General features: G+C 35.5%; 2 protein-coding genes and 1 pseudogene across 2 annotated transcripts; 2 read left to right on the top strand and 1 right to left on the bottom strand.

The window, feature by feature from the left end:
- Positions 1 to 2,782: 2,782 nt before the first annotated feature.
- LOC110750695 (polygalacturonase-like) lies at positions 2,783 to 4,246 on the top strand. Its single transcript, XM_088252495.1, has 4 exons — positions 2,783 to 3,226; positions 3,347 to 3,636; positions 3,722 to 3,950; positions 4,028 to 4,246. Exons 1-4 carry the CDS (start codon positions 2,783 to 2,785, stop codon positions 4,244 to 4,246), a joined length of 1,182 nt encoding a protein of 393 aa, XP_088108621.1.
- A 3,599-nt stretch (positions 4,247 to 7,845) lies between these two features.
- On the top strand, positions 7,846 to 9,859 carry LOC110750672 (polygalacturonase-like). Its single transcript, XM_021951033.2, has 4 exons — positions 7,846 to 8,320; positions 8,602 to 8,891; positions 9,045 to 9,273; positions 9,391 to 9,859. Exons 1-4 carry the CDS (start codon positions 7,880 to 7,882, stop codon positions 9,607 to 9,609), a joined length of 1,179 nt encoding a protein of 392 aa, XP_021806725.1. The 5' UTR covers positions 7,846 to 7,879; the 3' UTR covers positions 9,610 to 9,859.
- Positions 9,860 to 18,560: 8,701 nt separating this feature from the next.
- LOC110759066 (protein FAR1-RELATED SEQUENCE 5-like) lies at positions 18,561 to 22,072 on the bottom strand (annotated as a pseudogene).
- Between the last annotated feature and the right edge of the window lie 1,447 nt (positions 22,073 to 23,519).

Here is a 23,519-nt window from a genome sequence, read left to right as displayed (position 1 = left end):
TTACAAATTCAAAGATTCAACATATTCAATTATCAATATCCAAATCCTAATCAACATATTCAATATCCATCAACATATTCAATATCCAAATCAACCAAATCCTAATCAACATATTCAATATCCAAATCAACCAAATCCTAATCAACATATGCAATATCTATCAACATATTCAATAGAAAATTATATATCTGAATAGTATTCGGTACGGTACGGTATTGATCGGTACCAAATACTTGATACCGCTACCATACCATACTCTATTGGTACGGTACGGTACGGTACCGAATGAAACGGTATGAAATCGGTATGGTACGGTTCGGTTAGGGTACGGTTTCGGTATTTCGGTTTTAGATGCCCACCCCTACCCACAACCCGTACTTCCCACTCCACACCTCCGAGCCTTACCTCTCTGCCTCTCTCGCTCCCCCTTCTTCCTCTCTCTCCCTTTCTCTTTCTCTCTCTTCCCTTCTCTCTCTCTCAACCTCCGGTTATTTTTTTTTATAATGATTTTTCAAATTTTAAAACTTTTTTTATTATGGATTTTAGGTTTTAAAATATATTGAATTTATTATGTTTTATATTTAAGCCATGTGGCTTTATATCATTAGATGTGAGGGCTCTACATATGTGCCACGTCAGCAATTTAATAGAATTTTTGATGGAATCTTAGGAATCATTTGTGATGTTACACTTAGTAGCGTTAAAGACCAACCATATCACAAAAAAACATAAAGCACCAAAGATGATAATTTCACGAACCTAAGAGACCATTTGTGATAAAAACCTTAATCAATATTATAGTGAATCAGTTTACCTGGAAAAGACGCTGTCAACATTTATTACGAAATGTGAACAAAAAGAAATTTATTTCAATGGTATCTTGTATAGTTATAATTATTAAGTTGGGGCCATGCATGCATGCATGTTTGACTAGTAATAGAGGAGTGGATAAGAAGCCTCTTTTGTTTAATATATAATGAGTTAACCATAATTCAAACAATATGTTGCTTTGAATAATATAATATCTTATTAGTTGAGTTAGAATTAAGGTCTTATCACTATTAATTGAAGTAAAATAGCCCTTTGAGCAGTTGAAATAGCCATGCCGTGAACTAAGCTTGTCCCTAATCATGGAAAGCCCAAACAATTAGTTTTCGTTAAGTACAGTTAACTGTACTTGTTTTTTTTCCTTTATTTGCAAGATAAAATGGCTTGAGAAATACTGTTTGTCATAAACACAAAGTAATGCACTCTCGGTTCATAATTTTGACATGGATTTGGACCAAACCCATTTTATACTTGATAGTCAAGTCAGAAGAACTGCGGCTGGTGCTTGCTTTAGTTATCTGAGTAGTGCTTGTTTATTATATATATTATTATTTTTTGTGGTCTCAGAAACTTGAATTCTTTCAATACTTGTTAACTAATTAAATGAGTAATATACGATGCTATGCTAGCACACTAAGTACTGTACAGCTCATTAGCATTAGTGTAGTACGTGTGAGTTTAGTATATTATCGCCCCTCTCAATAGAAAAGGTCCTCAAAAAAAAAAAAAAAAAAGTACTGTACGGCACATAGCTAGTACACTAACACTATGCTATTGTGATGTTAACATGTAAAAATTTGAGATTAGTGCCAATTACAAAGAAGACTGCCAGATTATCGATAGAAGTCAGCCCTCCTTGTTTGTCCCAGTAGGGATTAAGGATAGTTTAAGTAGTGGGCCCAACACCCAATTAGTACAACGTACATATCAACAAAAACAAATAGTACGTTGTCATTACGAATGAACCTGCCCATTCTATTGTTTTTTTTTGTTTTTTTTTTTTTTGAGAGAGCGCATATTCTATTGATGTTAATTCAAAGCTTTCTCCAGACTAGCTTTATGTGGTCGCTACTTACAAAAGCAGGAATGCATATTCTTATAAAAGTGCATTAATTATCCTCATATTTGGACTCACTGAATACCATTTCTTCTGTTTGGTCCGTTATTGCATCAACTCCCAACGTAATTTACTTTGGTTTTCTTTAACTGTTTTTTACAAGAAGGGGCATTAATTTTGTACCAACTCATACTATGCTTTCTTGAAAGGAGGCAATGTGATTGAAACTCAAGTGGTTAAGAGCATTTACTCTTGTATTCAAGGTCCTAGGTTCGATTCCCCCTTCCCCAAATCGCTCTTGTATATCAAGATAACATATATGGGATAATGGAAGATTGAAAGAGAAGAGAGGTGCCCAATGCGGGTTACCACAGTGGTTGTGGCCCTTACCCTTCTTTCCTACTTGGTACCCATGATCGAAACTCCAGGGTTGTCTTTCCTCCCAATGTAACCAACAAAAAAAAAAATAGAGAAGAGAGGTGTGAACACATAATATTTATAAAGGTAATGGATTAACTTGAGTTCCAAGGAAGAGAAGGGGATAACAAAATAGCTAGCATAAGAACCGTACGTCTAAAATAAGGGGCATATACAATGAATATTGGAAGCCATGTGAGGGCAACTATAAGCAACAACCTACCTGTACGTACAAGAAATAATGAAAAGCATATTATATCCCTTCCTCATGTAATATAAGTAGCAACCTAAGTAAACTAATTTCGGCGCCCTTTGCTTGCTTTGTCATTTTCATTAACAAATTCATTAGATTTCAAGCCTATAAATACAAACCATCACATCGTCAATCTCCAACTCATTAACCTCTCTATCTCTATATCTCTCTTTTTCTCTCACTTTTGTCAGAAAAAAAATTGGAAAAAACCAAGTCCTAGTGTTCAAATGGCAAACTCCACAAGCCTCATTGTTCTCTCACTTGCTCTTGTCTTCTTCATGATTAACTCAGCCTTAGCCGCTAAAGCCCCATACAATGTGGCCAGTTTAGGAGGCAAAGGAGATGGGAAGACTGACTCAACCAAAGCCTTCCTTTCTGCATGGGCCAAAGCTTGTGCCTCGGCGGAGCCAGCTGTCATTTACGTACCGAGGGGGAGGTTCTTGCTGCACAATGTAGTGTTCGCCGGGCCTTGCAAAAATAACGCGATCACCTTCCTCATTGCTGGCACTCTTGTAGCTCCATCCGATTACCGGGTCATTGGAAATGCTGATAACTGGATTTCCTTTGAGGATGTGGAGGGGGTTACTATATCCGGTGGAATTCTTGATGGCCAAGGCACCGACTTGTGGGCTTGCAAGGCAGCAGGCAAGAGTTGCCCCAGTGGAGCAACGGTAATTAATTAGCTAGTTTAACTATCAAGTTAATGCATGTGCTTTTAGCCTTATATAATAAGTATGCTTAAGAATTAATTTTGTGGCTAATCAATTTTGCGTGCTACATCACATGCGCAGACATTGAGTTTTTCTAACTCCAACGACATTAAGGTTAGTAGCGTGATATCCCTAAACAGCCAAATGTTCCACATAGTCATCAACGGCTGCCATAATGTGAAAATGCAAAGTGTTAAAATTTCTGCCTCCGGACAGAGCCCCAACACTGATGGCATTCACGTCCAGATGTCATCGAGCGTCACGATTCTCAACTCGAAGATTGCAACCGGTGACGACTGTGTCTCAATCGGTCCCGGTACTTCAGATTTGTGGATCGAAAACGTTAAATGTGGACCCGGCCATGGAATCAGGTAGAGGATGTCAAAATTATGCATGAATGATTGAATTATATATGTTCTTTATGTTAAATTAACATTGTTTTGGTTGGTGTTTCAGCATTGGGAGTCTAGGCAAGGACCCAGAAGAGACTGGTGTGCAAAATGTAACAGTTAAATCGGTTACCTTTTTCAATACTCAAAACGGTTTGAGGATCAAATCGTGGGGGAGGCCTAGCACTGGATTTGCTAAGGACATTCTTTTCCAACATGCTGTAATGCTCAATGTCCAAAATCCGATTGTTATCGATCAAAATTATTGCCCGGACAACAAAGGCTGCCCTGGTCAGGTAAATTCGATTACAACTAAATATTATTTTCTTTTATGCGCCCAGCAGATAGTTGTTTAATTTTTTTTTATAAACAGGTCTCTGGAGTTAAAATCAGCGATGTGACATACCAGGACATCCATGGTACATCGGCAACAGAAGTTGCAGTTAAGTTCGATTGTAGCTCCAAGTACCCATGTAGCAATATCAAAATGGAGGATGTGAAGCTCACTTACAAGAATCAAGCAGCTGAAGCCTCATGTAGCCATGCAGCCGGAACATCTGCGGGGACGGTGCAACCTACGAGTTGTTTGTAGGCACGAAAAATGCGAACAAATTTATTTTTTGTTTGTACAAAAATATTATAGCAAGATTTTTAGTGAATTACGTAGGTCAATTAATGAAGTAATTGCTTGGTCCTGTGGCGTTGGTAGCCCACATTGGGTTTCCTTTGAGCCTGGTCTTGCAATCAGTCCATGGGTATTTGTATCAAAAGTACTAAGTCATATTATTGTTGTGAGCATTTTTACTCACCACCTTTAATTTAATGTGTATCTTTGACACTTTTCTCAAGACTTGATTCATGTTCATGAGTATAACCATAGTTAATTCTTTACTTTTTTTATTTATGTTTCTGATCACAATATCATGAGAGAACAATACTTTAATAATATATATATTCCGGGATTTACCCTTCTTCACTTGTACCACAACTCTTTCCTTTTCCTTGAAAACCTTTAATCCAGCATTAAACCCAATTTTTTCCCGTTGCCTAGCGAAACCCCCTATGCCTCCGACTTAATGGTTTTCAATTTGTGTAATTTTTATGCAAGAATGATTTTTGAACGAAGACTTAAAAAATAGACCGTTCATATTATTGGACGACTTCTTTAGGAAAAACTCCAATTACTGTAAAATTCATAATGGACCCTACAAGGTATCCCTCAATAGAAGGGATTATATTATTTAAGAAAACAACGGCATCTCATTTGTGAAGTGTAATCTAATGATTAGAAGGGTCTAGTTGTAGATTATATTTCAAAGATAATCCATGCAAAAAATTGGATAAACTATAAATGGTTTAGCCATTTAAATTGTGGGGGGATAGTCTTAAGTAGAATGTTCTCATTTTTTTTCTATTTAGGAATTTAGGTATATATAGACCCAATGTTATTAGGAAAAAACCACGTAATTTCAATTTTTTGATTTAAACCCATTGACTGCCATGACACGTCAACAAACTTCTGCTATAACTCTTTTCTTTTTATTTTTCAAGATATGTACAAACCCCATACTGATCTGATGGTGTGCATATATACATAATGGTCAACCCCAATCACATGGCTATCTCCACAAACAAAACTTGCGCGAAACAGGGAATCCCTGAAACAAGCAACCTGCATTTCATGAGTAATATTGTTGCATAGCATGAAAATATGTACATCCTAAAGATAGGAAAGGGGAGACATATTCTTATTCTGTTTTGGTGCCAAAGATAGGAAGGGGGAGGGGAGAAATTCGCACACACGGATACCACGGGAGCGTGAAACCAGAACCAATTGGAAGCACACTAAAGATATGGACCAATCCAACTAACACCCCATTAGTAAAGACGAGACATATTCATGTGCTAAAAAAAACTTCAGGCCAAAGACAAAACAAAATGTATTATCGATGGTCATGTGAGAATCCCGTTTAAACGGAGCAGATGCAGATGCACTAGTATAAATTACTCAATATCTCTTCCTTGTGATGATATCTCATCTTCAAAAAAGGCAACGAGGCAATAATTGAATTGAAAATAAATTAAGGAGAAAATTAAATTCCTTATCTTAATAGTACACCGTACATATACACCAACAAAACATATAGTACATTTTTCAACAACAACTATAGCAATCATTTCACGCCAACACCACAATGCACATGGGATTTGCATATTGAATTTTGACATTGATAGCTACTTGTTCATACGACGATTGCGTAGCTGATCTTCTTAATTTTCCTGATCATATACATGTATATCAATTATGGGTGGGTCGGCTATGAGATTTTCAGAGTCGTGTGCGAAACTTAACGTTCGGCCCTCACATGATGTAATATGAAAGTACTAAAAATGAGCACAATTATCTTCCACGAGAACATACATAGTCCAATGGTTTGGTGTGGTAATGTTATCTGGTTTGGAAAGCCCTTGCAGCAGTTTATGGAGAAATGTTTGTTACTCATTAAGACTCTATTTTGGAAAGGGATTGAACCTTTAGATCTAAACTGTAGAGAGAATAATTATTTCGTTGAAATCAACATATGCTAAGCATAATAATTCGGCTCAAGTCAATTATATATACAAGCGTTTGTCAAATAGAATGTGCTGCTCTTTAAAAATTGTTTGATCAAATATATTAAACAGTTTATCCAAGAATTATTATTATCATAACATGGCTTTGAGCCAGAATAATGGGGGCTCACATTTGGCATGTTCGGCTTGACTAATTATTTAACACATCCAAAGTTCTGACCTTGAAAAGCCCCAAATCATGCCCTAAACTAATGAAAGCCGGCATGCAAAAAAAATGCTGAATTAGTAGTATGTTTACCAACTTGAAATCGAAGTTCACATAAATTGGAGCGAACATAAATCGGAGTGAGTATGAATTGGAGTAATCTGATGAAAGCGAAAAGAAAATGGAGCCGATTTCCATTAAATTGTTTACTAAATTGTCAAAAATCGGAATGAAAACCATCGTGGCTTAAATAACGAAATATTCAAGGGTACAAATTATATAAATAATTGAACACCGATACACGCACATGATGCTATAATCATGTGGATCAATGTAGAAGATGTGGTGTGTTCAAATCAAACAACCAGCTTTTCTTGCATCTTATGCGCTAGCCCAAACTTTGCACAAGAAAGGGGCGAAAAATAAAAATAAGTATATATACGACGTAAGAAGCAGTTCGTTAGGCTGTGCTTTATTAGAATCTTCAGAGACGTCAAAGACAAATTATGTCTGAATTAACAGTAACTAGCTAACTGACGTCCAAGACAAAGACTCCCCCAACACCTAATAGTCCCCTTTTTTTCAGCCGAAGTTAGGAAAGGGAGGAGGGGGACTCACACACACGGATACCATGGGGATTTGAACTCAGGACCTCTTGGGAGCACACCAAAGACCTGGACCAATCGAACCAACAACCCATTGGTCTACAATATGTAGCCTTTGACTAAACCAACTTATTTTTAAGGGGAAGAATTAGAAAAAAAAACCAAAGAATATGGATATATAAATGTGTCAAAATTGTCTTGATTCAAAGCTTTCTTCAAACTTGCTTTTTTGGCAAGTTGTTAATTATGTGGTTGGATACTTACAAAACAGGAATGCATATTCCTATAAAATTAAGTGCATTTGGTACAAATATTTGATGTATCGCACCACGCAATAGGATTGATTTGAACTTACCCACATATAATAGATTAATCTTTTATGTATTGGACCATTAATTTGGATATTTTTCTTATTGGAAGAGGACAATATCATAGCTTTATATTTAAAAGCGCTTTTATTGGAAGAGAACACCAAACTAAAGGCAATGGATTAACTTGTGGTTCAAGGAAACGAAACACATAAAATTAGGATTAGCACCGCACCCTAAAACATGATTCAAAGAACGAGGATGGGAGGTCATGTGATGTTTTGCTAATATTATTTGTATAATCTATGTAGCAAGTAGCAAGCTACGTAAGGTCATTTTCGTAAAAGAGAGCTTCAAAATAATAATGAAAAAGGTCATTTCGGCGCCACTTTCTTGCTTTTGTCAGTTTAATTTGCGAACTCATTACATTATTTGAAACCTATAAATACACCCTCAAACCGTTTCAACTTCCTCACAACCACATTTCTCTCCACTCCAACTCATTTCCTTCTTCATCTACAAGCAGTGTGCAAATGGCAAACCCTCGAAGCCTAATTGTTCTCTCACTAGCCTTTGTGTTCATGATCAACTCAGCCTTGGCCACTGCGGTCACATACAATGTGGCCAGCTTAGGAGCCAAAGCAGATGGCAAGACTGACTCCACCAAAGCCTTCCTCTCCGCATGGGCCAAAGCTTGTGCCTCTGTGAACCCCGTTGTCATTTACGTTCCGGCAGGGAGGTTCTTGCTTCGCAATGTGGTATTCAGCGGGCCATGCAAGAACAACGCCATCACCTTCCGCATTGCTGGAACCCTCGTGGCCCCATCCAATTACGGGGTCATTGGAAATGCCCATAACTGGATTTTCTTTCAACATGTTAACGGGGTTACAATATCGGGTGGAATTCTTGACGGCCAAGGCACCGCCTTGTGGGCTTGCAAGGCCTCGGGCAAGAGTTGTCCCAGCGGAGCAACGGTATTTAACTATATTACTTATCAAATTATTGATGACATGCAAACCATTATCTCTCTGATTAAGATCATGAATATAATATGCTTCCCATGCATGTGCTTATAGGCTCTTTATATAATATATATTTAGTAATAATTTCAAAGGTCAACGCAGGGACCATTTGGGTTATCTTTGTTAATTGCTTGCATCACGGGTTTAGAGATATAAGCAAGCTCAAATTTCGTAAAGTTATTAAAGACACATGATATATGTAATCAAGAGCCTGATGAAGTATGTTTGTGCAGACATTGGGTTTTTCCAACTCCAACAACATTAAGGTGAGTGGCTTAATATCCCTAAACAGCCAAATGTTCCACATAGTCGTCAACGGCTGCCACAATGTGAAAATGGATGGTGTTAGGGTTTCCGCGTCCGGCAATAGCCCCAACACCGACGGGATTCACGTGCAAATGTCATCCGGTGTTACCATCCTCAACTCCAAGATTGCAACTGGTGATGATTGTGTCTCAATTGGCCCAGGAACCTCAAATTTGTGGATCGAAAATGTTGCATGTGGACCTGGTCATGGAATAAGGTATGAAGTCAAAATATGCATCTATGATTGATAAAACTAACAACCTGCCTAGTATGAAATAATATATATATATATATATACTTTACAGAATGTACATATTCTTTTGGGGGTTTATATTTGTAAATGTAACATTTGTTTTGGTTGGTGGTTCAGCATTGGGAGTCTAGGCAAGGATCCACAAGAGGCTGGTGTGCAAAATGTAACAGTTAAAACGGTTACTTTTACCGGTACCCAAAACGGTTTAAGGATCAAGTCTTGGGGGAGGCCGAGCACTGGGTTTGCTAGGAACATTCTTTTTCAACATGCCGTAATGATCAATGTCCAAAATCCCATTGTTATCGACCAAAACTATTGCCCAGAAGAAAAAGGGTGTCCTGGTCAGGTAAGATATCAACACAATGCCATTTTCTTTGACAAATACATGTCTAATTTTAGAACGTACCAAAAGCATTCATAACCACTTGCTCTCATTCTATCATTTTTGTGTTCGTTCAAGCAGGTTTCTGGAGTTCGAATTAGCGATGTGACATACCAAGACATCCACGGTTCATCGGCAACAGAAGTTGCAGTTAAATTTGATTGTAGTTCCAAGTACCCTTGCAGCAAGATCAGATTGGAGAATGTGAAACTTACTTATAAGAACCAAGTTGCTGTAGCTTCATGTAGCCATGCAGGTGGAACAGCTGCAGGTACGGTTCAACCTACAAGTTGTTTGTAGAGGGCAAATACAAATTTTTGTATTAAGTCTGAATCATCGTGAAGCATAGAAGGAAATTTAAAATTTTGTCTCTAGTACAATGGACAAAAAGAAGTAGAATTGTACGAAATTATAGGGAAATTTTTAGTGTTAGGTCAATGAAATTGAAGTCATTGCTTTATCCTGTGGCGTTGGAAGCACATTATTGGTCTTCCTTTGAGCCTGGTCTTGTAATCAGCTAATTTCTCCAAACCCCTCGAATTCGATGGGTGTTTGTATCATGGAGTATGAAGATGCATTTCTATTTTTTATTTCTAGCTTTTTTATGATATAATAAAATAAAAGGATAAATCGTATCGAAGTGCAAGGAACAAATGAAATTGACCTTCTCCCTAAAAACAAAAACAAAAAAACTTACTCTGCTCTCTAAAACCTCTTCCGAAAACTACCACTACAAGCCAACCGGAAGCGACTCGCTTCTATTCTCGTCGGAACTATGACTAATACCTCTTCCAAGAACTACGGCGGGGTATGCATACCGGTTTTCCAATCACCAGTCTCATTGAAAAGACCCTCTATATTTGAAAGTGCAAGGAACCATTCTTCTATATAACATTTTGCCATCACAGTATTTTGTTACAAATTCGACATTGTATCTCCTTGTTATAGGCATAACCCTTATTTCCATATTTCCTGCGCACAATCAAAATTATATGGATTAGTGTAGTTTTTACCATGCACTATTATAACCACTAGAGCCATGACTATCGAAAAATCTTGTACCAACAAAACCATAGCAATCTTGAGATACAAGATTTGACTAAGAAATCATACTGTTGGAACCAGAGGTCAATGGGGCAATAGATGAAACTGAACCAAGGTTTAATAGCAGTTAGAGAATGAGCTTGTTGAAAAACCAGGACCAACATGAAGCTTCCAAGAAGAAGATTCTTCACCATTATCATGGCATACAGAGAGTGTGTAAGAGATCACAAAGCCTTTTGTTCAACAGTTTTCTCTGCAGCCGACAGCTGATAACGAAATTCTTTCAGCGCAATTGGAGTCTCAAGCGACAGTAACAGATCATGTCATACTTCGTACTTAGGCAAACCATGCAAGGAAGCAATAATCACATCCTCGTGGGAAATCTTCAGACCAGAAGCTTTAAGGTCATCTCTAGCATTCTTAATGCGCAACAAGTACTACTCTCGCCTCTTTGAATTAGAAGACACAACTTTGAACAATCAAAATAGTCGAAAAAATCATTGCCTTCGAGAACATATATTGAAACAGAAAACTCCACCTGATAAAAGTGCTTATCATTGAGGTGAAGCAACCCCGTCAAACAATCAATTTCAGTTTGTGTAAACATCATCTTAACAATGCTCACAAAATCAAGAATTGAAAGGTAAAAGAACAAAATTGCAGTATTGGTCTTGAGTAAACAACAACAGTCTTCAACAAACAGAGGCTTCGAGCCAAGAAAACAAAGTAGCCTTCGTGGTAAAAAATCAATATGCAACATAGTAGCTAATTTTGATTGGTCTTCAGTGGCGAAAATGAATATGGTGCGTGTTCTATTGTCCTTGGTAGCTATAATTTTGATTGGTCTCTCAAGCAATTTGATATGAAGAATTCCTTTCTACATGGCGAAAATGAATATGGTGCACCAGCTGAAACCCCTATTGTGCAGAATCATCACCTAGCAATCTATCCTGATCAAGTGTCAACCAACATGAAGAGATATAAAAGGTTAGTGGGAAGATTAATTTATCTTTCACACACTAGACTAGACATTGCATATGCAGTTAGTGTTAGCCAATTCATGCATTCTCCTAGTGAGGATCACTTAGCAGTAGTTATGAGGATTTTAAGTTAGTTGAAGAAAGCTCCAGGCAAAGGCCTTATATTCAGAAAATTGGGACACTTGGATGTCAGGGGTTATATTGATACAAATTGGGCAGAAAATATAACAGATAGACGTTCTACATTAGGTTACTTCACTTTCATTGGGGGTAATCTAGTTACATGGCATAGTAAGAAGCAGAAGGTAGTGGCTCGATCTGCAGCTGAGGCAAAATACAAGGGTGTGGCACAACGAGTTTATGAGTTTATTTGGCTAAGGATCACTAGTAAAAAAAACCCCTTGCGCGACCAAATTTTGCGCGACGAAACACAATTCGTCGCTCAAAGTGACTTTGCGCGACGAAAATTAAACTTCGTCGCTCAAAGTCTTAAGCGACTAAATTTTGCGCAACGAAACACAAATCGTCGCACAAAGTCACTTTGCGCGACAAACCTTTGCGCGACGAAGTGTGGTTCGTCTCGTAAAGTCTTTACAAAAATAAACAAAATAAAAAATTATTTTTAAAAATCTTTGGATGACTTTGCGCGACGAAACAATAAAATTCGGTGCACAAAGTTTTGCGCGACGAAGTGTGGTTCGTCTCGTAAAGTCTTTACAAAAATAAAGAAAATAAAAAATTATTTGTAAAAATCTTTCATGACTTTGCGCGACGAAAAAATAAAATTCGGTGCACAAAATCTTGGGCGACGAAGTGTGTTTCGTCTCGCAAAGTCTTTACAAAAATAAATAAAATAATTTTTTTATAAAAATCTTTGCATGACTTTGCGCGACGAATTTCTAAACTTCGTCTCGCAAAGTCTTTACAAAAATAAAAATAAATAAAATAAAAAAATTATTTTGTTAGAAAAAAAATAAATAAAATAAAAAAATTATTTTGTTAGAAAAATATAATATTTTAAATGTATTATATTTTAAATTGACAATCAAATTGGTTCATTGTATTCATATAGGGTCAAGGAGTGTAGCTGTAAAAAATCATCAAAATCGAAATTGAAATAACCGTTAAATTGTGATTTTTCGTTTATAACCGTCGAAAAGTTTTGTCATATTACTTGATCTCTGAATGTTTATTTTTTCCGATTTTTCGCGTATATGATCTCGAAGTATAAACAAACAAGTTTGATGGTTGGATCTTTGAAACTAGTTTCGTAGAATGCGTATGCCATCAAAACAATATATTAACTAACAATTAAGACTTTATTTATACTTTCATTAAATACAACATAAGATTTTGTGGTATCCACTAGTGTAAATATTTTAAATTGACGATCAAATGGAGTCATTGTATTCATATAGGGTCAAGGAGTGTAGCTGTAAAAAATCATCAAAATCAGAGTTGAAATAACCGTTAAATCGTGATTTTTCATTTATAACCGTCGAAAAGTTTTGTCATATTACTTAATCTCTGAATGTTTATTTTTTCCGATTTTTGGCGTATATGATCTCGAAGTGTAAACAAACAAGTTTGACGGTTGGATCTTTGAAACTAGTTTCGTAGAATGCATATGCCATCAAAACAATATATTCACTAACAATTAAGAGTTTATTTATACTTTTATTAAATATAACATAAGATTTTGTGGTATCCACTAGTGTAAATATTTTAAATTGACGATCGAATGCAGTCATTGTATTCATATAGGGTCAAGGAGTGTAGCTGTAAAAAAATCATCAAAATCAGAGTTGAAATAACCGTTACATCTTGATTTTTCGTTTATAACCGTCAAAATGTTTTGTCCCATTACTTGATCTCTAAAAAAAAAAATTCCTGATTTTTGGCGTATATGATCTCGATGAGTAAACAAACAAGTTTGATGGTTGGATCGTTGAAACTAGTTTCGTAGAATGTGTATGCTATCAAAACAATATATTCACTAACAATTAAGAGTTTATTTATACTTTCATTAAATATAACATAAGATTTTGTGGTATCCACTAGTGTAATATATTTTCAATTGATGATCGAATGCAGTCATTGTATTCATATAGCGTCAAGGAGTGTAGCTGTAAAAAATCATCAAAATCAGAGTTGAAATAACCGTTAAATCTTGATTTTTCTTTTATAACCGTCGAAATGTTTTGTCCCATTACTTGATCTCTTAATGTTTATTTTTTCTGAATTTTGGCGTATATGATCTCGAATTATAAACAAACAAGTTTGACGGTTGGATCGTTGAGTAGCCTTAAAATTGTTTATTTTGTACGTATAACACTTAAGAAATTGAATAGTATATATATTTATTAGTAGCTTTAAATTTTTTTAAGACTTTGCGCGACCAATATAATAATTCGTCGCGCAAAGTATACTCTAAAAATTTCGGCGGGTACCAAAAATGAGAATTTATAAATAAAAAAAAAAAATTACGACTTTGCGGGACGAATATATAGTTCGTCGCGCAAAGTTTTGTGGGACAAATATATAGTCGTTCGTCGCGCAAAGTATACCCGAAAAATTTGGGCGGGTACCAAAAATGCGAATTTTAAAATTTTTTTTTTTCCAACTTTGCGCGACCAATATATAGTAGTTCGTCGCGCAAAGTATACTCTAAAAATTTGGCGGGTACCAAAAATGGGAATTAAAAAAAAAAATTACGACTTTGCGGGACCAATATATAGTTCGTCGCGCAAAGTATACCCGAAAAATTTGGGCGCGCACCAAAAATTGGAATTTTTTTTAAAAAAAAATTTTCGAGACTTTGCGCGACCAATATATTGTTTCGTCGCGCAAAGTGATACGGTTTTTAAAACCAAAATAACACCTCCACCATTTTATCAATGTCTTCTACTCTTACCTCTCCTCTCTCTTTCCTTCTCCCCAAATCCTACCCTTTCTCTCACACTCACACCTCTCACTTAATCTCTCATCTCTCTCTTCACTATCTATCACTCTCACTCACTCTCTTATCTCTCTTTTCATCATCTCTCACTCTCACTCACTCTTTCATCTCTCTCTCACTATCTTCTCTATTCTCTCACACTCACTTCTCCCTCTCATTCTCACTCACTCAAAATCTTGCCAAAAGGTATATTCTCTCCAAACTTTAATTTTTTTTTCATTAATATGTGTTTTGGAGTTAGTTTTGAGTTTATTCTAATTTTTTGTTATTTTGTTGTTATTTGACAATATTTGTTTTTTTTTTGTAGGGAATCGTCGAGACTTTGACGGCTAAAGTTGAGGATTTGGACGCTATCGAAACATATCCTCCGCCACTATCACCACAATAGGCTTGTAGATTTTATTATTGTACTTTGTTAATTTATGTGTACATTTTGAATATTATATATATTGGATAATTTGACCACTATTTTTCATATGTAATTTTATTTTGAATATTTCAATTTAAATTAAAGTAATTAAAAAAAATAAAATCATACAATTAAATTAAATTTAAAAAGTAAAAATTTGAAAAATTAATATAATGAAATTGATATAAGAGAAATAATATAAAAAAAAGGTCAAAAACCTTGGGTGACAAAATATTTCGTCGAGCAAACTATTAAACAAGTTTATTTTAATTAAAAATTTTAAAAAAACAAAAATTTTAAAAAATTGAATATTTCGTCGCGCAAAGATTTGTGCGACATTAGGATTTGTCGCGCAAAGCGACATTAACTTTCGTCGCGCAAAATAATATTATTCGTCGCGCAAAGTGTTCGTCGCGCAAAGTTTATTATTCGTCGCGCAAAGTAATTAATATTCGTCGCGCAAAGTTGATAGTATTCGTCGCGCAAAGTAGTTATAATTCGTCGCGCAGAGTATCTTTGAGCGACGTTAGTATTCGTCGCGCAAAGTTGTTATCGTTCGTCGCGCAAAGTACCTTTGCGAGACAAAAAAAAAAATTCGTCGCGCAAAACCTTTCTTTACGATCTTTGCGCAACCAAAATTTCGTCGCGCAAACTTTGCGCGACGAAATTGTACTTTGCGCAACAAAATTATTTCGTCGCGCAAAGTGTTTTTTGTAGTAGTGGATGCTCCTGTCTGAAATTGGTTTTCCACCCAAGAAAGTCATGGAGCTTTACTGTGACAATCAAGCTACTAAGAAAATAGCAAATAATCCAGTTCAACATGACAGATCTAAGCATGTTGAAGTGGATAGGCATTTTGTTAAAGAGATGCTAGTAGACAAGCTAGTTGATATACCATTTGTAAAGTCAGAAGAACAGCTGGCGGATGTCTTAACACATGTGGTGTCGGCAAAGGCAACGGCGCCAAAAATTGTTGCATTCCTAAAAGGACACAAATTAATGTGCAAACAACCAATTAAAAATACCCGCAAGTGCACGAATCTAATGAAGTAAAGATTATGTAAGTACGGGGTCGATCCCACGAAGAACTTGTCGGCTTCCTATAAGTTCTAGTTTGAGTACGTAAAAAACACTTATTTAACACACCACAAATGCACAAATGCAAATTGGAAACTAAAAATAAGTAAAGAAGTGTAAAAGAAATGAAACAACACAAGAAAACTAAACAAAAACACAAACAGCATTTTCTATCGCCATTTTATCACCACTTTATCACATGTGAACAGTGCCGTGAACAGTGAACAGTGCGACCGGTCGTGAACAGTGACGACCGGTCGTTTTGGACAGATTCATGTGCGACCGGTCGCCTGAACAGTAACGACCGGTCGTTTTTGGGCAGATTCGTTTCTCTGTTTTTCCAGTTTCGACCTCTGTCCAGTGTTTTGCCTATAACTTTCCAACCGTTTATCCAAATTTCACGTTCTTTATACGGTTGGATTCAGCACAGAGAAAAAAAGAACACAACGCGGACCAAAAGTCCAAAACAGTTACGAAAATAAACAGAATTCAATAAAGAAAACACACAACGTTTCAAACACACACACAACACAATTTGGGGGGGGGGTTTTGTTTGGTTCAAGTGACCTAATTCTAATGCATGAAAGTAAATGGACCTTGAAATTAAATGAGAATGGCAGAGATGAATTAGCACAATGTGAAATTAAAATGTAACAAACACTAGGGTTTCGGAATCTACCCTAAACAATTCTACCAATGTTCATGGATACTTAAGTGATGAACTCTAAACGTGTTGTTGAAGATGTTCGCAATCAAGACCAGTACGAGTGGCTCAAGACGCATTGATTCTCTCTAATGTACGTAAAGTGCAGTACGAGTGCTACAATACTTGTGCCTTCCCTATAATCGAATCTAGGTGTGCTTAGTACTTCGATTCAATTACAAGAAAAACCCATTAAGTTCAAAGAGAATATGAACATCACAAGAACCCTAATAGCATGGTGTTTACATTAGGTATTCAAGAAACCAATTCACATGGATGATTCTTACTTCATCCATTTATTGCTTAGGATAACATGAAGATACACATAATCCCAACAATCTCAAGAAGCATGCTTTCAAAGATGGCCAACCAAGGAAAAACACACATCAAGGATAGATTAATTTGGTGAATTGGAATTCATCAACAATATCTAGAAATTCATACACTCAAGCATCAAAACAATAAGGTAATCATGTTTAGGGCTTCAACCTAAGCCCTAGCTATGGAGTTTAGTTCCTCATACTTATTTCAAATACAAACTCAAAACAAAACTAGAAAGAAGTTACAGATTTTGTGAACATGGGAGCTCAAGGTCTTCAATGGTGGAAATCTCTTCCACTTCTTGCTTTGTTGCCCTTGTCTTCCTCCTTGAGCTCCCTAGCTCCAAGCTTCATCTCCAGCTCCAAAATCTCTGCAAATTGTGGAATAAAATCTGATTGCAATGGCTGATGCTCTTTGCACTCCTCTCTCCTCCTTTCCAGCTTTTCCAAAATATCTTTTAATATAAAACAATTACTTTTGTTAAAGCCTTAAGCCTTGTCTCCTTGCCATGATGGGCTCTTTTGTTATTGTCTTCACCAAGATGCTCTTTGTTTCAGATAATATCTCTCATTTACTAAGGTAATTTCTTGTTACCAAGTGTTATGGTAACAAGAAGAATCAAGATAACACAATGGAGGTAAAAGCTGGCCAATTTCGGATTTCCAGAGCTGCTGTAACATATAGGATCAGTTGGATAGGCTAAACTTGTCCAATGGAGCTCAAATTTGGATATGTTGTAGTTAACATCCATTGGAACAAGTTTCATGAAGATCTTCACCTCATCCGAGCATTGGAGCATGCTGATCCAAGGCCAAGAAGTTGACCTACGAAAATGAACAAAATCAGAATTTATAACCAATAATGCACTTTTAGTTCATTTTCATTCTAACCAAGGTAAAATCTAAGAAAACACAAAAAGGAAGTAAAAAGCTATAAAATGTCAAGAACTAACTCAAAATAATAGGTGAATAACATGAAAAATCATGTGTAAAAATGAACCGAACAGTTGGCGTGAGCCATAATTCAGGGATCCCGTGATCCTTGATTTCCTAGTGTAATTCACATTACCTAATTAGAATAGCTACCTAGTTATTCTAATTTCCTTGTAATTAGCTAATTACTCTTCCTCGTAGGAAAAGTTGTACTTGTATATGGGTGCATTTTTGCTCACCACTTTAACCCTAGGTGTACCCTCACCACCTCTCTCAAAAGTTGACACATGTCCATGGGTTTAACTATAGTTAATTCTTTATTTTTTTTTATTTATTTGATGACATTATTATGAGAGAGAAACAATACTTTAATAAGATTTTCCATGATTTACCCTTATTCTAACCTAGCAAACTTTCCACTTTTCTAAATTAATTACCCATGAAGCTAACAACAACCCAAATAAATAATTGGCAATTGGCTTTATGTCCCGTGCTTTAACCTGAATCTCAATTCACATGCTTAAATAGTTTGAATAACACGCTCAAATACTTTGAATCTCAATTGGCTTTAGCTAACTCCTTTTATCCACGCCCAAATACATTTATCCGAATTGAAGACTTAACAGCTCCAAGAGTTACACTGCTCTCCAATTGCAGGCTTCCTCCATTTGTTCAAGTGAAAGATAGGTCACATCTATGCTGCTTTTTTTTCTCTTTTTTTTTTGGTACTCTGTATTGCTTGGTTATTTTTTATATTTTGGTGATTAAACAATAATTAGATTGACATAAAGTAAATAATGAACAAAAAAAGTTGATCAACTAACTACTAACCTTTTCTTTTAGATGAACCTTTCTTTTTAGATGGCTTTGATTCCAAACAACTCTTAATTCTACCTTTTCCTCTACCTTTCGACTTTTGAATCTTTGGATCTCGCAATTTAAGATTATCCTCATCTTCACTGACATGCTTATCAAGAATTTCATCGTGTTCGTCTCCAAAGTATGGATGTTTTTCTAATTTTGCCTCTAACTATAACAATTCAGACTTCAAAAAAGTGCATGTTTGGTTGTTCCTTGCACCCTTTGCTATGATTCTTTGTACTATATGAGATAACTTGCTATACTGAACCATGGAAGATGACTCTAGAGTACTCAAAGGTGCTTTCCCATTCGAATCAAAGTCAACATCACATGTAGCTTCCTTGCTCCATCTCTTTAAATAATACTTAGCTGGTAGAGTTGAGAACTCTAATTCATGGTATAATTTTAGTGAATGTGCACAAAGAATCCCCTCAAATTCAAACTTTTTACAGCTGCAACTAACCATTTGATCAGAAAGGTCATATGTAAGTGATCTGCTAATTCCTCTCATTCCCGAATTCATAACCATATATCTACGTGTTAGCCCATCATCACTTTGTAATTTCAACCTCAAACCTAAAAGTTTCTTACACTCATCTAGGAAACAATAGAACAACTTACTTGTATACTTCGTTGTTGCTTCAATCACTCACATGGGTCAGTACTCACATGGGTCACGTTCCAATGAGAGGATAAATTGAGCCATCTTTGTTTAGTTGCAGTTTCTGCTTGCCTTTCCTCTTCTCTTTGGTCTGCTACAGCTTTTTCATATTGTACAACAAATTCTCGAAGAAGAAGGTTTCGAGAAAAAAAAAAATTTCAAAAATGCGTTTATGCTTTCACTTCTTTGTGTTGTTGTCATACCTAGAAAAAAATTTAACATGAATGAATCATATTTCACAAAATAAAAACTTAAAAGAATAGGATTTCTATGTTTTTATACCTGCACAAAAGTGGTCTCACCCATAAACTTGTGCCCATTTCTCACGCAGTTCATATATTCCTTCTAGCCAACTATTTCCTCTCAATCCATAATCATCAAGTAAAGCTTCCCAACTTGATTCAAATTCTTCAACAATCTCTGGATCATATACACAACTTTTAAAATCTTTTGCGAATGCTTGAAACTCAGAAAAAACATGACCCAAGTTCTTTGCAGCATTCTAATATATGTGCCACAAGCAAAGTTGGTGATGGCAAATAGGAAATACTTCGATGATTGTAGCAGCAATTGATTGAGCTTGATAGGTAAATATGGTTTTTGGTTCTTTTCCTTCATTAGCTTGTAAGAAGACCTTAAACAACCACTCACATGGATCAGTACTCTCTCCATCTAGCAAACCACATCCAAAAAGTATGGTCTGCCCATGATTATTAAGCCCAATGATCGGAGCACACACTATGTTGTAGTTGTTCATTTTGAATGTCGTATCAAAACACAGAACATCACCAAATATAGCATAACCACATCTTGCTTTTCCATCACAAAAAAAAACAACCACATATTTCGTTCTCCATGTTTGTTCAAATAGAATAAAAGAATGACTTATCTTGAGCTTGCTTTTGCTTGAAATATTCAAGCAAACATTGTGAGTCGCCACTTTTTTGAAATTCAGTGCGCTTTCTCATAATCAAATTGTTGCAATTAGCTTGAATGAAATTTAAATGTTGAGGCCCTCCTGCTTCTGTTGTCATGTATGAGAAGATTTGAGATGGCTTTAGACCTGCATGATGCATTTGATTGATGAATCCTACTTGAGAAGGCTCTATTGTTCTTTGTGACCTCAGCAAATGTGAACTTGATAATGGAACAAGATCATGATTATGTTCAGCTACAAAGTTTTTCACAACATATTTTCCATCTCGATTAAGTTTGATCCCAAGCATTGTGTCACGCCCCGGACCCGGGGGTAGGTGGAAACCCCGAGCCCGGTGCGTGAGTAAAATAAAATAAAAAGAAATACAAAGAAAGCCGAAACATGGGTTTGAAATAAACTTCTATTATAGAAATAGCTTCCAAAATCTTACAACTTTACAATTAATAAATAAAGCTCTATCACTCTCATCTAATTCATCCTCAACTGGTTTAGTCCTTGTCTTGCCCACTAATTCATCTGAAAAATTAAACATGGTGAGGGATGAGCAACCACCGCTCAGTGAGTAGATTATGTAATATGCCAGTCAAGCAATGCCGTTTTACACACTCTAGAAAATATCATGAAAAGATACACCAATCCAGATCATATCACATCATCCCTTCATATCTCGGTTATCCTTCATAGCATGTAACCAACCACGTGATCCCTATATTGGCTTCACTGCCCTATGTACCCGTGTGGTACATCTATCCCTCGGATATTCCAACATTGAAGTTCTCATGTTCCATGAATAATACATACTTCATATTCCAATCAATATATATATATAGTGTGAAAGATTGCACCAAATTAGACATGCTTGACTTGAAATAGAGAGATATTTGTAAATAGAATAAATCCACGATAATTCATGGTTTTCATATTTTATCACAAAATAAGAACTTTTAGAACACATTACATAAACCACTCACCTCGCTAATAAGAACCCTTTAAATAAATTGGCAAGACAACCCATCTACCTATCTCCTCCAATAATCACCTCTCTCTCTCTCTCTCTCTCTCTCTCTAAAAGAACTATCATCTTCTTCTCAAATAATTCTTGCTTGAAATGAATGAACATCTATTCCTATTTATACTAAGAAGAAGTCGGTTGCTACAGTACATATAAGAACTTAATCTCCAAGTAAATGGCCTTGCACTCCAAGTTAACAATAGATAAGAATATAGTGCTAGGAAGACACGTTGGTGATTATAATTCCACCAATTGTATCCTAACAATTTTCATGTTAGAATGATGAGTAGACAAGGCTAGTAAACATAGCTTTGCCACTAGCATGTAAGAGTGACACCTAACTACCTATTCAAGAATCAATTAACTAATGAAAGTAATACATATCATGCGTAAGATATATATAATACATATATATATATATATATATATATATATATATATATATATATATATATATATATAAAAGTAATACATATATATATAATAGAATTAGATAAATATTTATTACGTAAAACTATATAAATAGATAACAATTATTTTTGTTTAATCAATATTTAAGAAAAACGGACTCTCACACATTGCTTTATATCCAAATCTTCTTTGCTCTCTTTTATTCTTTGGAGTTGTCTTTTTTCTATAGAAAGCTTCACAAGAACAACAAAATTCTCTTTTATGTATTACACCATTCTTGTCCTTATATACTCTAAGTTTTCTCACACTAAATCCACAACCTCTAGCATATGAATTGTAATATTGATATGCCTCATGTTCATTATCAAAACTCATGCCAAGTGTTGGAAGTATGTCACCAAATTTTCTTGTGAGCTCTTCAATTTTCTTGTATACAATCAACAGATTCTTTACCATCATTGGAATATGTAGCATGAAATTCATCCACTTCATGGTCCATGAGGACACTAGCAGTATGTGCCTGCATATGTATCATATTACTTGATATTCAATGATTGACCAAAAAAAAAAATTGAATATTCAATGAATGCTACATCCATAAAGAATTTTTTTTTAAAACTTAATCTTCATTGGTCTTCCACTTCCCATGAAACTGATGGCATCCCAATCATAACAAAAGAACTTAATCTTCATAGCCAATATTGCTTGTTGTTTTTGGTTTTTATGGAAGTTTATTCATATTTTAAAAAAAGGACATGAATTGTTAAATTCGAATTTGGTTTGATACTCAAAAAACTAAATAATGCAGAGCAATCACCAAAGTATAAAAAAATAATCAAGCAATACAGAGTACTAAAACAAGAAGAAGAAAAAAGCAGCATAGATGTTACCTATCTTTCACTTGAACAAATGGAGGAAGCCTGCAATTGAAGAGCAGTGTAACTCTTGGAGCTGTTAAGTCTTCAATTCAGATAAAAGTATTTGGGCGTGGATAAAAGGAATTAGGTTCAATTCGTATTGAAGCCTATGAATTGAGATTCATATTAAAGCACGAGACATAAAGCCAATTGCCAATTATTTATTTGGGTTGTTGTTAGCTTCATGGGTAATTAATTTAGAAAAGTGGAAAGTTTGCTAGGTTAGAATAAGGGTAAATCATGAAAAATCTTATTAAAGTAATGTTTCTCTCTCATAATAATGTCATCAAATAAATAAAAAATAAAGAATTAACTATAGTTAAACCCATGGACATGTGTCAACTTTTGGGAGGGGTGGTGAGCAAAAATGCACCCCATCTGTATATGTTTGTAATAAGGAATCATGAAAAGAGGACATATGGTACAATACAACAGCAATGGTGGAACTAGGAATTTTTCTTGAGATGTGCTAAATTTTTTTTGTTTTTGGTATGGAAGATCTATATAAACAATGAGAAACTTTTTTAATTAATACATTGAGAACCAAAAATAAAGCATATATCATTAGTAATATGTAAACAAGAAAAGAGAGAGAAGAAATAAAAAGAAAAGAGAAAGGAGAGAGAAGAAAGAGAAAGAAAAGAAGAAAAATAAGAGAGAAGACAAAAAAGACAAAGAAGAAACAGAAAGAAAAGGATTAACAAAAAAGAGAAAAGAGAAAGGGAAAGGAAGGAAGGAAGACAAGGCTTGTTTTTTTATTTGTTTGGTCAGAGTTTTGATTCCCCCCTTCCTTATGCTTAATGAACTAGTGGGCTGACTTGTGGAGAGTCTTGAGCTAATTTCTAACTTAGCTATATTAAATTGCACATATATGCACATTTTGAAAAAACAGAGCTGTGCTGGAGCCCACCCCCTGGTTCCGCCCTTGAATACAAGTAGGTGACAAAATGGCCAGAAATTTTCATGGTTGTCTTCAACTATTAGTG

This window comes from Prunus avium, chromosome 4 (genome assembly GCF_965620075.1).
Source record: "Prunus avium chromosome 4, drPruAviu1.hap1.1, whole genome shotgun sequence".
Lineage (NCBI taxonomy): Eukaryota > Viridiplantae > Streptophyta > Magnoliopsida > Rosales > Rosaceae > Prunus > Prunus avium.
Note: the sequence above shows the minus strand (reverse complement) of the source record. Positions and strands in the feature narration are given on the sequence as shown.

What these genes read in the sequence shown, in the direction of transcription:
- LOC110750695 (XM_088252495.1), top strand. Translation starts at nt 2,783, where the DNA reads ATGGCAAACTCCACAAGCCTCATTGTTCTCTCACTTGCTCTTGTCTTC. An exon ending in GTTGCCCCAGTGGAGCAACG is followed by an intron (nt 3,227 to 3,346) that starts GTAATTAATTAG and finishes TCACATGCGCAG; the next exon opens with ACATTGAGTTTTTCTAACTC. An exon ending in GGACCCGGCCATGGAATCAG is followed by an intron (nt 3,637 to 3,721) that starts GTAGAGGATGTC and finishes TTGGTGTTTCAG; the next exon opens with CATTGGGAGTCTAGGCAAGG.
- LOC110750672 (XM_021951033.2), top strand. Translation starts at nt 7,880, where the DNA reads ATGGCAAACCCTCGAAGCCTAATTGTTCTCTCACTAGCCTTTGTGTTC. An exon ending in GTTGTCCCAGCGGAGCAACG is followed by an intron (nt 8,321 to 8,601) that starts GTATTTAACTAT and finishes ATGTTTGTGCAG; the next exon opens with ACATTGGGTTTTTCCAACTC. An exon ending in AAAAAGGGTGTCCTGGTCAG is followed by an intron (nt 9,274 to 9,390) that starts GTAAGATATCAA and finishes TCGTTCAAGCAG; the next exon opens with GTTTCTGGAGTTCGAATTAG.